Source organism: Rattus norvegicus, chromosome 2 (genome assembly GCF_036323735.1).
Source record: "Rattus norvegicus strain BN/NHsdMcwi chromosome 2, GRCr8, whole genome shotgun sequence".
Taxonomy (NCBI): domain Eukaryota; kingdom Metazoa; phylum Chordata; class Mammalia; order Rodentia; family Muridae; genus Rattus; species Rattus norvegicus.
The window spans coordinates 25,257,844-25,274,497 of NC_086020.1; the positions used below are offsets into that span (position 1 = coordinate 25,257,844).

At 43.1% G+C, this 16,654-nt stretch overlaps 1 protein-coding gene across 11 annotated transcripts in view; it reads right to left on the minus strand.

The window, feature by feature from the left end:
* The window catches only part of Msh3 (mutS homolog 3), a 141,458-nt gene that overhangs the window by 78,444 nt on the left and 46,360 nt on the right, over positions 1-16,654 (minus strand). For all 11 annotated transcript variants that reach the window (NM_001191957.1, XM_063282328.1, XM_063282327.1 and 8 more), the window contains 3 exons: positions 10,752-10,864; positions 7,798-7,912; positions 810-894 (listed from right to left, as the gene is read on the minus strand). In NM_001191957.1, coding sequence (NP_001178886.1) covers positions 810-894; positions 7,798-7,912; positions 10,752-10,864 — 313 coding nt within the window. The remainder of the gene's footprint in view (positions 1-809; positions 895-7,797; positions 7,913-10,751; positions 10,865-16,654) is intronic.

Here is a 16,654-nt window from a genome sequence, read left to right on the forward strand (position 1 = left end):
GACTAAATAACGTGTTTCTCCTAAGAGCTGCTCATCTACTGTGTGAAGAAAGAAAAGATCTTCCCATGCACCCAAGGTAAAATGTCGATATATTCAATGTATACAAAAGAGACCTTGTAGTTTCATTAACTGAATAAACTATCCTGAAGCCTCTGTTGAAAGAGAGACGAGGCCTCTGGTAGGCTGCCAAGGTAAGCAAAGGACATTAGTTCTCAGCCTTTGTCTCTATCGGGACTCACGTCTGATCTGGAAGGAGTGGTGACACACAGCTTAATTACAGGTGACTTTTGCCTTAGGAACTGGATTTGAGATCTGCCTGAGATGGGACAGGAACAGTGTAGGAAAAACACTTACCAACCAGATAAAGACAGTCACTTCTTATTAAGTTTGAACGAACACACGTTCTAAGATATATTTGATATGGAAACAACAGGATGCTATGCCCTTCAGTTATTAAAAAAAAAAAAACAGCTACCAGGTGGTGGTGGCACATGCCTTTAAACCCAGCACTTGCAAGGCAGGCAGGTGGATCTCTGTAAATTCAAGGCTAGCCTGGTCTACAGAGCAAGTTCCAGGGCTGCCAGGATTATACAGAGAAAACCTGTCTCAAACAACCAAAACCAACCAACCAACTAAACAAACAAGCCAGTAGCCTACAGACTGCCCACCCCAAGCAGTGCTACCCTCCTCAGTAATACCCAGGGGACAGACGCAGGACTCCTGAGAGCAGCCTGCTGACTCACTCCAGCTTCCCTTTTATTAGCTTACTGCACATCACTTGACTCAGCTAGCCCTTGTGTCAGCCTGACCTGATTCTGTAGGATTTCCAGATTCCTTAGCGTTGTTCCATTGATTCTCATGAATTCCATTCCACTTGACAGCTGTTTAAAATTCCTGAAAAAAGATGAAATTTAATAAAACTACAGGTGAGCACATCTATCTTAAAAAATTAGAGACTAGAAATAATCCAATAATATTATGATAGTGGGTCTCTTGAAGGGACCTCTTTGCCTCTAGAAGATTCCCCCAACCAAGGCCAAGAGTCCTGAAAAAGAAAAATAGCTTACCACATACTAGGATCATTGTGACCTATGACAGATTTATTCTGCTTTTCCCAGGGTGATAACCTATTAATCATCAGAGGGTGACAACCCTAAAAGCCGACAGCACATGTATGTAGCCTTTCTGCCCTACTCATAGCTGTTAATTTTCTCGACATACAGTAGTCTGGATTGCAACTGCACCATCCTTAATGAATCTAAGTTCCTGGAAGGCAAGGATTACAGGTTCAAGCACCACACTCATCTTCTCACATGAAGGTGTGCTCCACAGTGTGTAGCAAACCACAGGTGCTTAATGAATGGCTACCACCTTCCTAAAAGTCAGTGGCTTTAGGTTTGAGTCAGAAGGTCCTAAAGGTGCCTATGAAGCACTAAGCACAGTCATGAAGTACGAAATCACATTCACAGGAAGAGTCGACCATGTAGTGTCTGACTGTATAGCTAACAGGCGTTTACACAGATTCATAGTCAAAGATGGAAATCAGAGGAGCTGGCAACTCAGGCCTGGCAACCTATAAACAAGAGACATATTCTGCTCACAGTTCTGGGGCCTGGAAGCTAAAGATTGAGGAGCCAAAAAAATCTAGTCTGTCTGCAAGGGCCTATTCCTCATAGGTAGTGCTATTGGTGGGTTCAACAGCCTTTTACAAAGGCACTAAATGGCCTCATCACCTCCTGAGAGCCTCGCCTGTCAAATAGCACCACACTGATGAGGAAGAAACTGATAGCTTGACTCTGAGGTTATGTAGTTGGTATGAGAAAAACTATGAAAGAAGCCATAGTGTAGCCTCCCCATGTTGAGCGTCACTCAACACAAAGTGAAGGAAATAATTTTATACTGGGGGTGGGAGGGCATGAAAATGTGTCCATGATTCAGAAATATTCCTCAGCTGCCCATGAGCAGTATAATAATCCCATGAGCCCAAAGTCTACACCTCAAGAAGGATATTTAAGTTAGAAGTGTAGAAGCAGCCTCTGGTCTACCAGTTAGCCTGCTACTAGCGAACAGTAAAATGCTGCTCCAACCGTCTGACACACATGGGAACCACTTAAATAAAGTGTTGTCAGAAAATAAAACAGTCAAGAACTGGAAACTTGTAGAGCTTTCTGAGTGCCTACCTGTTGAGAAGTATCTATGAACGTGGCAGAATTTGGTCTGGACCAACATACTACCTTGAACATGGAATCAGAAAGGAGATCTAGAGATGCTATCTGCATATAACTCTTGGAGGCTTTTAATACCAACAGAATGGAAAAAGAAGCCAGTAGGTGAACCGGCAGATCGGCAGCGTTCACTCACAATCCCAGACCTTCACTGAGGTCCTGTACCCTTGAGTCACAGGAGCCCAAGCCCTGCTTGATGCATCAAGTTAAAATGCAGTTTTGGTTGTTTGGTTGGGCATGGGTTTCTTGTCACTGTTTTTCCTTATATCCTAACTGAACAAGAAATCTACATTTGAAATTGGACGCAGTAAAGAGATGTTTCTTTAAGCTGACACCCCCCTGACTTAAATAAGATATCGGCCAGTCGGCAATCCTCAACTAGCCTGACTCCTAAAGGACATCAATTCTAAGCAGTGTTGAGCACTCGCTGGGCTCTGGGAATTTCCTGAATTTGGGGGTGGTAAAACTTTGGAGTAGGGTTTGCACTCTTCCTTCCAAATACAAAAGAATTTTCTTCTTGCCCCTGCCTGTTTCCATGGGGAATTCTCTACATTTTGAATAGAAGATTCTATCAGCTAGCATCCCTGGGTACTCAACTGTATATAGTATTTAATCACTAGTCTAAAATATTCAAGGATTCTGAATTATTTATAGTCATGGACGACGCCAAATTCTGTGTGCTTTGATATGAACCTCATAAGCAGTGCAAATCTGGACAGAAATCTTATGAATCATGTGGGGAAAGAATTCATTAATATTTCAGCAACAAAAATACACTGGATGTCCGCTGCTCTCAGGCTTTGTAAGAGAGGAAAATAACCCTGTCAAAGCTTGCCAAGGAAGGGTGAGGGACTTTATTACTTCTACTCTACTTTCCTTCACAACAGAAGAGTAAGATACACACAGTGGTTGAGCTGCAGAGAGAGCCTATTCAAACATTACTTTAAATTAGAGACGGAAATCAGAACCCTCTGCATGTGACACGTGAATGATCTCTGTTGGTTTTAGAGCAAATCGATTCACCGTTTATCTAACTTCCGGACAGTTAATAAGTGGTGAATTTTCTGTTGCCCAGTAGAATAACACCTCAGTATCATTGTACTTTCACTCCTACTAGATTCATTATTATGTAGACAACTAACTCTAACACTCTCTTGAGGCCAGCAATAAACCTATTAAAGAGTAGAATAAAGGCATACACCCAGCTCCAGAGACCCCTATCAGGATCAAGGGGAAGTCCACAGAGTGGGGGGAAAAACCATTCCCAACTATACATTAGACAGGATGTTCCAAGAACTCGAATACAAGTATCAAGGAATCAAACAACCCAATCTAAGGGGTAGGTGTTACATGTAAACAGAGCTCTCAAAGGAAGAGAAGGGGGTGGGGCAAGAAACACCTTTCAGCCTCTCCTTAGCAGCTCACACCTTTCATCCCAGCACTCAGGAGGCAGGGACAGGAGGATCTCTGAGTTTCAGCTCATGATTACAGATAAAGTGCTTAACAATACAAGTTAAAACAAATACTTTGAGATTTTATCATGCCCCAGTCAGAAGGCTAAGATTACAAAAACAAATGACAATAGGTGCTGGAGGTGATGTGGGAGAATCCCATGGCACTGCAGGAGAGAGCGCAGACTGCTTCAGCCACTATGGAAATCCGTGTGGACTCTGATACACTCCGCAGTGAGTTTGTAGATCACTAGGGAGCTGATTACAATGGTACTGTCTCCCAGTCCTTGAACCTGGAATGTTTTTCACTTTATTTGGGCACTCTTTAATTCCTTTCACCAATATCCAGTTTTCAGAATATAGACTTGAAGTTCTAAGCAAATAAATCTCAACAGGAGCTACCAGAAAAGGAAACAAATGCATTTCCAACAGTAAAAAAGCCAATTCCTTCAGAATTTCGATATTTATTAGTTCATTTAATTCTGTCATAACTGCATAACTGTGTTGGACAGCTGTGCATTATGGTGAGAAAGCACCTGTCTATGAGAGGGAAAGGTTAAAATTGGCTCACGGTTTCAGAGGCATCAGTCACACAGGTCCATGGCATTCGGGTCTGCACCCAGAGGGGATAGCATGACCAGGAAGCAATGGCAGAGACAGCAAGGAGCCAGGAGCCCAGAATCCTCTTCTGGGCACAACCTTGGTCATCTGCCTCCACTGAGCCTTTGGGGACATTCAGAATCCACACTACAGTAATTACTATCTAGCATCAGTCTCTGTACACTGCTATGCTGTCCTGTCTTGGTCTAGAACAAACCTACTTAAATTCTTAAAACAATTTTGTAACTTCAAAAATTATATTATTTATCAAGACCCCATTTCATCTATGATTATAAACAGTTGCTAATACAGTGTATTTTCTTTGTACCACCTAAAACTGCTGAACGTACATGGTGACTTTTCAGTGCATACAGATCAAGGTCTCTAGGGTACACACAGCAACGTCTGTGAATGCCTTTGCTAAACAATGCAATTTTCAATTTACTTTTTCTCTGAAAGCACAGCTCTTAAACATAACATTCTCAAGTTCAGCAATGTAAGATTGTAAAGAGACACAACTGGATTTTATGCCAGGAGAGTATCTGTTTTCCTTAGGCAACTCTCCTTTTCCAGAGCATCAGATATGTAGAATTACACTTTCAGGATTACCTTCAGAGGGAAGTTACATGCCTCCTATGGAAAAACAGTACCAGTTTGGTCACCATCTTTATGTATGAATATTGGTTCCTAATGGCATTTCAGCAGTTTTGAGTCAAGTGTCTGTTGAGTTAAGCAATGTCTCTCCTTCTCTTTAATACTGTCTGTTTATAGAATGTTGTTGGGGTGACGCAAGAAAAGGCCTGTCACTTTGAAGCTCTTTATATCCTTCTTGTCTTTGAATCTATAGAATCACTGGAAAGGCAAACAATTTGAAGTACACTAAGTCAATACCAGAACTAGCTCCCTGACCATTTTACAAAGGAACCTCCAAGTATTACAGAGAAAATGTCACACACTACCACCATAAATATACAAAGAAAAAGCTTAGTGTCACTCAATTTAATCAAAAGATTCACCCTTACGGAACTTAAAAGAAAGCTTTTCAAACTTTAACACACAGAGAATGTTAGTGTTTTATGACTAGGAGCTGTTCTTCTAACGAAATGAGAGGGAAGGACCCTTCATCTACTCCTAAACACAGCATAGCCTGCTTTAAAACATTTGTGTGCCTCATTCCTAGGCACCCTGCTGTGCAAAAAGGACAGTAGGTGCCCTGCACCCATTCTCCAAGAGACCAAACCAACAGCCACAAGTGGATCTCTCCTCTCCTCTCCTCTCCTCTCCTCTCCTCTCCTCTCCTCTCCTCTCCTCTCCTCTCCTCTTCCTTCCCCTCCCCTCCTCCCTCCCTTCCTTCCTCCCTTCCTTTTCTTTCCAGGATCTCTCTATATTGTTCTGGCTGTCCTGGAACTCAGAGATCCACTTGCCTCTGCCTCCCAAGTGCTGGGATTAAAGGCGTGCACCATCACCCAACTATCTTTTTTTAATACGCCTGTCTTTGGAGCTTAAAGTAGAACTCAATGAGATATAATTCTAGGCTTCAAAGCTTTCTAACAGTAAAACCTTCCAGCCGCATTCAAACATGCAGTGGTTAATCTTAATTGTCGACCTGACTGGACTGAGAAGTACTTAGGCACCTGTGAGGGGATCTGCAATGGTACTTGCAAAGCTGGCTCGGGAAGGCTCTGGCCTAGTGACCTGGATGTGTTAACCCCTGTGTGTGTTCACAATGGCATGCATTAGGTATACAGGGAGAAGGTGGGCTGCCGGGAGTCTTACATCACTCATTCCGGCCCCTTCTACACTCCCTCCAGTGCCTCCCAGTGCCATGACATGAACTGCTCCACCACACCCTCCCCACTGTGACAGACTGACAACTCTGTTGTCAAGGTAACCTTTCTTCCTGTACGTTGTTCTTGCAGGTATGTCAGGCACAGTGATGAAGTCGCTGCTGCATGTATGTAGAGTAATCTAGTACACTGATTTAAAACCATATCAAATACAAGCCACTCTACTGCTTCCTTGGCCATGCCATGTTTTCCTTCCTTGTCCAAGTGGGACAGGGGGTCACTGTTCTGAAACTGTCCATCATTCCTGTGCATTTCTCACTACTTTCCCCAAATATGTTCTATCCTGTCGTATTATGTTCTAGCAGTTTTGAACTTTATATAAAAACCTGCAGTTCCTTTGCTCAGCCCGATCTCTGGCTTGATAGACTGTCAATAAAGATTTTAATGCTGACCACACAGGTCATTTTCATGGCTACACATTACCCTATAAAAGTGACACAGTACTTTACTGTTGGTGGGCATTTATTTAAGTGGCTTAAATACGACAAAACTGTTTCCAGACAATTGATGGCCTATTTTATTAAAACACACACTAAAATACAAAAATTCCCACAGAACCTGATTTTCTTCCGCTCTCCTAGTAAGCCTGATAACACAGACCAGATGATGGCCTTTCACTGAGCTAGCTCCTGCCTGTTCATGGCCTCTGCAGAATGGAAGGGGTTCACTCATGCAGGATCTGTAACAGGAAGACTCTTGACAGAGCCAACAAGGTGGTGAAGGAGGAATACAGAGAGGCAAGAGAATTGTCCACTGCCTTCCCCTGCACCTTGGTTATTAAGGTGGCATTTTCCTATAATGGCAACTATTAGGTCTGAAACGATCTCCAACTCAGTGGTCTGTGAAATCACAGAAACCAAAAATAAGAAAATGTGCAGCTTTTTAATTTTTTTGTCTTTTCTCCTTTTCATGTGCATGCACGTGTGCTGCAAGTGTTACATGTATGTGGGTCCATACGTGCATGCAGTTAAGTGAGCACATGTGTGTGGAAGCCCAAGATTGGTGTCGGGAATCTTCCTAGGTCCCTTTTCCACCGTACCCTTTGAGGCAGAGTCTCAGTGGAACCCAGAGCTCTCTGTTGTGCTGGCCTCACTTGCCAGCAGGGGGGCTGACGTGCCCACCCAGCACGAAGAGCAGATCTAAGACTCGGAACTCCTGGTTCAATTACCTGAGTGGCAAGTGCTTGAACTCTGAGGTGTATCCCAGCCTCTCAAAAGGGTGGAAATTCCTGCATCCTTTGTAACACTCGTTCTTAATCAGGTTGTAAGAAATACAGTTCTCTAGTGAGACTGATGTAACATTTATCTACAACAAACACAGCTTGGCAGTTTAGTTAATGGTTACTTTTATGATTCTAGCAACAGTACCAACAGTTCACCCTTGTACCCTAATGTAAGCCTCTGACTTTATATAAGCCCTACTGTGGTGGTTTGAATGAAAAGGGACCCAAAGGCTCATATATTTGATGCTCAGTCTCAGGAAGTGGAAACATTTGAGGATTTGAAGGATAGAAGGTGTGGCCTTGTTAGAGGAATTACTTCACTGGGGTGGGCTTTGAAGTTTCAGAAATATTTTAAATTATTAAAATTTAAAACATTATTAAATTATTATATTTTAAAATGTTCTGACTAGAATGCTCCTCCAGTCTTTTAGAGCTTTTGTAGCATTACTTACTCGGGTTTGGACAGCACCTTGTCCAAGTTAAATTCCTTGAGGTACCGTATTATGGCAGCCAGGGCGCAGATCACAGGCTTCTCCAAGTGAATGACACCAGACAGGCTCTGAGAGCCTAAAAACAGAACAACAGCCTCAATGGTATTACTGCTAAAAAGACATGGTTAAGTAAAATTCATCTATAAAAGTTATCATTTCTCTCCTTTTCATGTGCGTGCATCATTTTTTACTGGACTGAATCATTTTTAAAAAGTTTTTCAAATCAGAAAAATATTAAATACTTTCACTATAAATACTGTAAACCATATATCAAAGATGTGTATGCAAGAAAGTGAATTGACAACATTTAAAAATAGTAAGAAAAAAAATGATAGTCAACCTAAACAAACATCCACAGGACAAGGATGAGATAAACGTTAGCAAATCCAGATTGTGGTGAGCCTACTTTGAAAGAGTGACTGACAGCTGTGTCAGCTAACGGGAAGGCTGTCCACAGCACACTGCTGCAGGCTTGACAGAGCAGTGTGCGGCTGCCCTCACCCTGCTCTGAGTACATTACAGCAGCTTTCTGTCCAGTCACCTGATCTGTCCTGTTCCATCCAGTCTCCTGCTCTGTCCTGCACACTGGCAGGTATTCATGATGCAGCCAAAGAATTCTTTTCAATGTGGATACGAGATGATTAGACAAATTGTCCAACGCCCTCCAAAGGAGCCATCTTCCATCTCCTCCACTGATAAGTTCGTTCCTCGTGTTCTTCCTCAGGTACCCTGCACAGACTCCTGCTACCCCTTTCCTAACACAGTGTTGTGCCCTGTAAGCTTACATCACAGCTGCTCTGTGGGGAATACTACTGCTCCCAACTCCTTCTCTGTGCACATCTCTGTCGAATGCCATCTTCTTAGCACGGCTTCGATTCTCTACCTTAATCTCTGCTTACTGTTATCACCGCCTAATGAACTAACTGTGAATGTCACACAGACACAGGCAGGTTCACTCAAAAGACAACCCTTAAGGATGATGCCAAACGGTCAACGACCACCCCTGGATAGCCGAGTGACCAGGGCAGAAACATCTTCATTTTTCTTCATACACAACCATTGCTTGACATTTTTTTTACAGACAATAAAAAGGATTACAAACTGCCCTCTGTCCATCAGTAATGCTTCATTACTTAACTAAAACTGGTCATAAACCTAGGGCAGTAGCTCTTAACCTGTGGGTCTCAGCATCTTAGGGGGCTGAACAACCCTTCCCGGGGTTGCCTAAGACCATCAGAAAACAGGTGTTTATATATGATTCATAACAACAGCAAGACTACAGTTATAATGGGAACGAATATAATTTCATGGTTGGGTCACCACTACATGAGGAGCTGTTTTAAGGGTCACAGCATCAGGAAGGGTATAAAAACTGAAGAACAGCCCTTCTCCTCCAACTGAGCACTCATTTTTACTTCCTAGTTCTGTTTCCCTGGAAACTGCAGAAGTGGGGACAGCACTGTCTCCAGGAGGAACTAAGCATACTCAGACCCAGAGTGCTGACCTTCCCTGAGGGTGCTGGCCTTCCCTGAGGGTGCTGGCCTTCCCTGAGGGCCTGAACTTCCCTGAGGGCCCTGACCTTCCCTGAGGGCCCTGACTGACCTTCCCTGAGGGCCCTGACTGACCTTCCCTGAGGGCCCTGACTGACCTTCCCTGAGGGCCCTGACCTTCCCTGAGGGCCCTAACCTTCCCTGAGGGCCCTGACTGACCTTCCCTGAGGGCCCTGACCTTCCCTGAGGGCCCTGACTCTCACACTCTGGCCAGTTCCTTCAGAGACTGTATTGAAGGATTCCTGAAGAGCACAGAACCCCTAAACCAGGATAACCCATTCGCACAGATGAGACTCTGTCCCCTCAAATATAGTCTGTCACCTAGGGAAAGAAGACTTAAGCCCCACAGAAGCCATGGACTTCCCTAAAGGCTGCTGTGAGCACGGCTCACACTAAGAGGACACAGGCTCAGTAGGCCACTTTCCATCCCATAACCTTTAGTTAATCTGAGACCCAGAAATAATTGTGAGGTCTTAGGATGTGTTTAACTGAGCAAAAGATGAACCCCTGATGCTACGCCATGCTGCTTTCAGAAGCAGGATGCAGTCTCTGACGTGTTCATTAAATGGGATTTAAATGGCATGTGAAACCAGACAAGGATGCTTGGATGACAGGAAATGACAGGAAGGCTGGGCAGGAGCTGGGGAAAGGGCTGATGGCAAGTGCTCTGCAGCATTGGCACGGAGAGAAGACAGGTTTGTCTTGAGAGACCAGGAAGTGCCTTCTCACCTTGCCAATAGCAACTGATGCTGGCAGAACCTGGACTGACAGGAGTAAGAGTGCACACACCTCACGCCCTACTGTGTGAGGCCAATGTGAATGTTTAAATGAGTAATGTTTACCACACTAGTGAATCTGCTCACTAATGTGCTGGCATTATAATTCAGGTAACCAACCTTCTAAAATGCTAGACCCTGTCAGAATTTATCAAACATTCTATTAAGCAATGACGTAAGCTGTCTGTACCTTCACTGAGAAGCATTCGTAAGCCAGCAGGAGAGAGAACTGTCAGAGAGAGAAGACTTTACAGTGATGCTCTCATGCTGCTAGTGTTTCCTTCTTGTGGCTGTGTGTTCCTGTTCTCTTCTGCTGTGACAGGGTTTTGCCCACTATACCCGGTTAGGCTAACACTAGAAATCCCCCTGCCTCAGCCTTCTCAGTGCTGGGTGAGCAGACATGTGGCAAGCAGGCCCAGCTCCCGTGGTATTCCACAGGAGCCCATGAACAGGAGTTCTGCCCTTGGATGCTCCCACAGATTTCTACTCGCTTCCTACTTGTCAGTAAACTGAAAGCCACGCTCACGCCTTTATCCACATCTGGTATCAGTGCAGCTGAAGACATGGGTAACATGAATAAAATACTTACCCTGGGTGTCAACTGTCTCTCTGGCATAGAACTCCATAACTGTCTGGAAAGCATGGCTGTATTCAAAGTGAGTATTATTCATCCTTTCTACTCGAATTCTGTCATCCCCAACACTACAAAGAGAAAACGTGAAATCTGAAGAGAGTCCCCATTACCTTGAATTACGTATATTAAGGTGTCTGTCTTGACTAACAACAACAAAAAGCAGACTCATTTCTTACTGTCTTCAGCACAGTTGAGAGCAGACTGAGCTCTCATCTCGTAAGGTAGCTCAGCTGTTACTTTTATCTACTAGCATTTTAAAGCACCTAGCACACTGTGACAACTTCATACTGAATATCGAAAAGAACCCACTGAAACGAGAAGCAACCTAAGTATAAATATTAAAGGAGAAAAAATATTAAAGCATTTTAATGTGGCCACATGGGTTGTTTAGAAATTATAGCAAACAAAACATTTGAAGAGTTCATTCGTGGAGGGGGCAGCATCTCTGCCTTGTGACATTTTATGAAGCCTAGTTTCATCCCAGTCATAGTCAAGTATATAGTCTACTCTCCTCAGGTTAGTTCTTGCTCTTAAATAATTATGTAACCCTTTAAAATACGAATAAAAGTTTTTATAGATAAACAAAATCCCACCTTCCATGCTGGATGGTACATTTCCCTTTCCCTGACTGTCACCTCCTCACTCCCATCTTCTCTCATCATTGGATGTCTGCTCACAACCCACAGCCCAGACAGACCTCTCCAGTGCTGACTGCTTATCAAATCAGACACAAACACATACCACACACTAACATAATCTATTCTTCACTGTATTAGATGACTCTATATCCCAACTTATTTCCCTGCATAGTATTTCTTTGAAATTTCTGTGTAATGCCTTGTCTATAACTTGTTCTTTGGAAGAGTGGGAAATGTGTCACAGCCTGTGAGTGCTGCAGTTTATTCAACTTTTCCCCATTGCTTGATGTGCACCCAGCATTAACAGTTCATTGCATGCTACATTCAAACACTTTTATTTCAAAATAATAAAATATCAGATGCAGCTGTTGTCCCAGTCACATTTATCTAGCGCCTGAGGATGAAAACACAGTCATGGACTCAGTGTGCTCTTAGGCTTGGCAGCATGGTGTGTGGAACATGCTTCCAACTTCTGAGTGCTGTCTTCCTAATCTGCACAGTTTGCTTTGGGGCACAATGCTATAGTTTAAGATTTAAAAGGCATAATTTACTTATTTGCAAATCAATCTAAGTAGTCCATTAAATCTCATATGTTCTACTAAGATTGATACTTGTTTTACAAATATGATTTTCTTAAATTTATTTTTGTAGATGGCATGAGGTTAGAAACACATTTGACTCTCCATATAACTTAACAATCAGATATGATCATAGAGCACTCCATCTTGACCTAGCATTCATGACACTCCCTCACTACCTATTTCACATCCTTCTAGGTGTGACCCAGTGTCAATTCCCTCCACTGAAGACCTTCTCTTTTCTGAGGAGAAGTGAGGTGGGAGGGGTCCAGGGGAAAGAGGAGAGAGGGGAGATATTAGTGGGGAAGAGGAGAGGAGGGAGGGAAAACTGCAGTCAAGATGTAATATATGAGAGAAGTTGAAATAAAAAGAAAAAAACAAATATGAAAAATTAGTTTACTGCACTGATCTCTCTGTTCATCTGTATCTTACACTACAGGGTCTCTATTTCTGTGCTGCACTGTCTGGGAAGCCAAGAGACTGCAACTTGCTCTCCAAAAGCTGTCTATTTTCTGATGATCCTTATAAGTTTCCAGTTCACCTTACCTAGTTTCACAAAAACCTTTCCTGAGATTTTGACTAGATGTATAATAACTGATTTAGAAAGAAATGTTACCTTAGTAGGAATGTTCCCTGTGTAAGGTGGTGCTTTCTATTTATATCTTCCACATTCAACAATAACATGTGTGATAATACAGAAGATTCACTCCATATCCAAATCCCACTTGGAGAGAGCAGGTCTCCCAGGAGCGCTCTCGCTCCTGAGACCCCACTTTCGCTCCACTAACTGTCCAAAAAGGGACCCGCCAGGAGCATACAAGGAACCACCAAGCAGCTGGGGACAGAATCCTTCCAGTCTCCATCTGTGCCCCATAGCTACGGCTGTCACAGCCCTCCATACCCAAATCCTGCCAAGAGAAAGCTGATCCTAGAAGTACTCTCAAGTCCTAAGGTCACAGGCTCACAGGCCCACAGTAGGGACAATCTCCAGTCAGAGACAGCAAGACCAACTAACATCAGAGATAACCAGATGGTGAGAGGAAAGTGCAAGAACATAGGAACAGAAACCAAGGCTACTTGGCATCATCAGAACCCAGTTCTCCTACCACAGCAAGTCCTGGATACCACAACACACAGAAAAAGCAAGACTTGAATTTAATATTACATCTCATGATGATGATAGAGGACTTTAAGAAGGACATGAATAACTCCCTTAAAGAAAAACAGGACAACACAAGTAGAAGCCATTAAAGAGGAAAAACAAAAATCTCTTAAATTACAGGAAAATACAACCAAACAGGTGAAGGAATTGAACAAAACCATCCAGGATCTAAAAATGGAAATAGAAACAGTAAGAAAATCACAAAGGGAGACAACCCTGGAGACAGAAAATCTAGGAAAGAGATCAGGAGTCATAGACGCAATCGTCACTAACAGAATACAAGAGATAGAAGAAAGAATCTCAGGGGCAGAAGAAATCATAGAAAATATTGACACAATAGTCAAAGAAAATTCAAAATATAAAAAGCTCCTAACCCACAACATCCGGGAAATCCAAGACACAATGAGAAGACCAAACCTAAGGATAATAGGTATAGAAGAAAGCCAAGATTCCCAACTGAAAGGGCCAGTAAATATCTTCAACACAATTATAGAAGAAAACTTCCTAACCTAAAGAGATGCCCATGAACAAACAAGAGGCCTACAGAACTCCAAAGAGATTGGACCAGAAAAGAAAATCCTCCAATCACATAATAGTCAAAACACCAAATACGCAAAACAAAGAAAGAATATTAAAAGCAGTAAGGGAAAAAGGTCAAATGACATAAAAAGGCAGACCTATCAGAATTACACAAGACTTCTCACCAGAGACTATGAAAGCCAGAAGATCCTGGGCAGACCCTAAGAGAACACAAATGCCAGCTCAGGCTACTATATCCAGCAAAACTCTCAATTAACATAGATGGAGAAACCAAGATATTCCATGACAAAACCAAAACCAAATTTACACAATAACTTGCCACAAATCCAACCCTACAAAAGATAATAGATGGAAAACTCCAACACAAGGAGGGAAACTACACCCTAAAAAAAACAAAAACAAAAACAAAAAAAAAATAAAAAAAAAACAAAGTAATCTTCTTTCAACAAACTTGAAAGATACCCACAAAAACATAATTTCATTTCTAACAACAAAAATAACAGAAAGCAATAATCACTAGTTCTTAACATCTCTTAACATCAAAGAACTCAATTCCTCAATAAAAAGGCATAGACTAACAGACTGGATATGGAAAGAGGACCCAGTATTTTGTTACATACAAGAAACGCACCTCAGTAACAAAGACAGACATTACCTCAAAGTAAAAGGCTGGAAAAATTTCTCGAAGCAAATGGTCCCAAGAATCAAGCTGGAGTAGCCATTCTAATATCTAACAGAGATGAGATTAGCTGAAATGCCCAACAAAGGAGAGATAGAACCTGTAGAGACCATGTCCAGAGGTTAGGCAAGGACCCTGGTTGGGAGATGGGGCCAACAACCCTTCTCAAAATTTTACCCCAGAATTGCTCCTATCTACAGGAAATACAGGGACAAAGAGTGGAGCAGAGACTGAAGGAAAGGCCATCTAGAGACTGCCCCACTTTGGGATCCATCCCATATGCAGCCACCAAACCCAGTCACTATTGCTGATGCCAAGAAGTGCTTGCGGACAGGAGCCAGATATGATGTCTCCTGAGAGGCTCTGCCAGAGCCTTCCTGATCCAGATGAGGATGCTTGCAGCCAACCATTGACCCCTATGGAGGAGTTAGAGGAAGAATGGAAGGAGCTGAAGGGGTTTGCAACCCCATAGGAAGAACAACAATATCAACCAACCAGAGCTCCCAGGGCCTAATCCACTAACCAAAGGGTACACATGGAGAGACCTATAGCTCCAGCTGCATATGTAGCAGAGGATGGCCTTGCCTGGCATCAATAGGAAGAAAAGTCCTTGGTTCTGTGAAGGCTCATTTCCCCAGTGTAGGGAAATGTCAGAGCAGGGAGGTGAGGAGGCGGGAAGTGGGAGTAGAAGGAGCATCCTCATTCAAGCAGGGGCAGGAGTTAAGGGAGAGGGAAAAGCCGGGAAAGGAAATAACATTTGAAACGTAAATACATAAATACCCAATAAAAAAAATACAGGAGGTTCTACATTCCTTTGGCCCTACTCATTCCCAGTACATACATGTGGTATAGAGCCCAGCACCAGAAATTCTCACGCACACTGAAGCTAGATCCACTGATAGACACTTAAAGTCAGAATGGCTGACATGAGAGGCATGAGGCAGCAGAGAGGGATAGTGTCAGCTGCCCCAGCGCCTGCCTGGTACAGGAATCGGGTGATCCAAGGCTGACTAGGTGCTTATAAAGCCAGACCACACACAGCTGCACCACGACGCAATGGAGAGTGTACCTAAAACTTAAGGAAATTCTTGATATGGTCCCCTGCACCAAGCTACAGGAAACTCCTACTTGGCTACTTTTAATGACATTTCTCGTGACTGAAGAAAGCGCAAGGTCTGGTTTAAAAGTCCCATGGCGAAGGCCAATTAAACAGCAGCCTGATGCTCAGCTCACGATGCTGAGCAGATGAGGTAAGCCCTAGACAGAAGACTCACAACTGGGAAAGAGATAGCTCACTGACACTTCTGTGCTACTCACAAAAACAACCACAAAGACAAAGGTTCTTATGTGGACACATGGCATGCATCACTCAGGTTCTCAGTTTAGTTATCTCAAATGATGGACAACGACGCAACCCTCATAAATGGGGGTACAGAGAGGATGCCTCCCTTCAGTACACTGGTCGAAACAGACGACTTGCTTTACAAACTCAAGAAATCATTGTAATAATTTTGTTACTTTCCTTAATCAAAAATGCTACTGATCAATATTTGCTTAGAAAATAATCTTTTAAAACCTAACTTTGTAAAAAGTAAAATCATATACGCCATTTTTACATCTATTCAAATACTGCCATGAAAACAGAGAACAGACCAGCTGTATCAAAACCTACAAATGATACACTATAACTGCACAGTATCCTTAGGAATCCCAGATGAAAGCTAGTGAGATGAGCAGTAGTAAGATTCATGCACTGTCTGCAGCCATGAGGGAAGTAGAGAAACACCAAAGCATCTGGCACCACAGAGCAGCCACACTCACAGCAAACATAGCAAGAGGTGAGGAACTGAAGCACAAGACAGAGTGGGACAACCAGCTGACCACGAGCACACACAGACTACTGTAAGGTGTGGACAACTGACACGAGCACACACAGACTACTGTAAGGTGTGGACAAACTGACACGAGCACACACAGACTGTAAGGTGTGGACAACTGACCACGAGCACACACAGACTGTAAGGTGTGGACAACTGACCACGAGCACACACAGTCTACTGTAAGGTGTGGACAACTGACCACGAGCACACACAGTCTACTGTAAGGTGTGGACAACTGACCACGAGCACACACTGTCTACTGTAAGGTGTGGACAACTGACACGAGCACACACTGTCTACTGTAAGGTGTGGACAACTGACACGAGCACACACAGACTGTAAGGTGTGGACAACTGACCACGAGCACACACAGTCTACTGT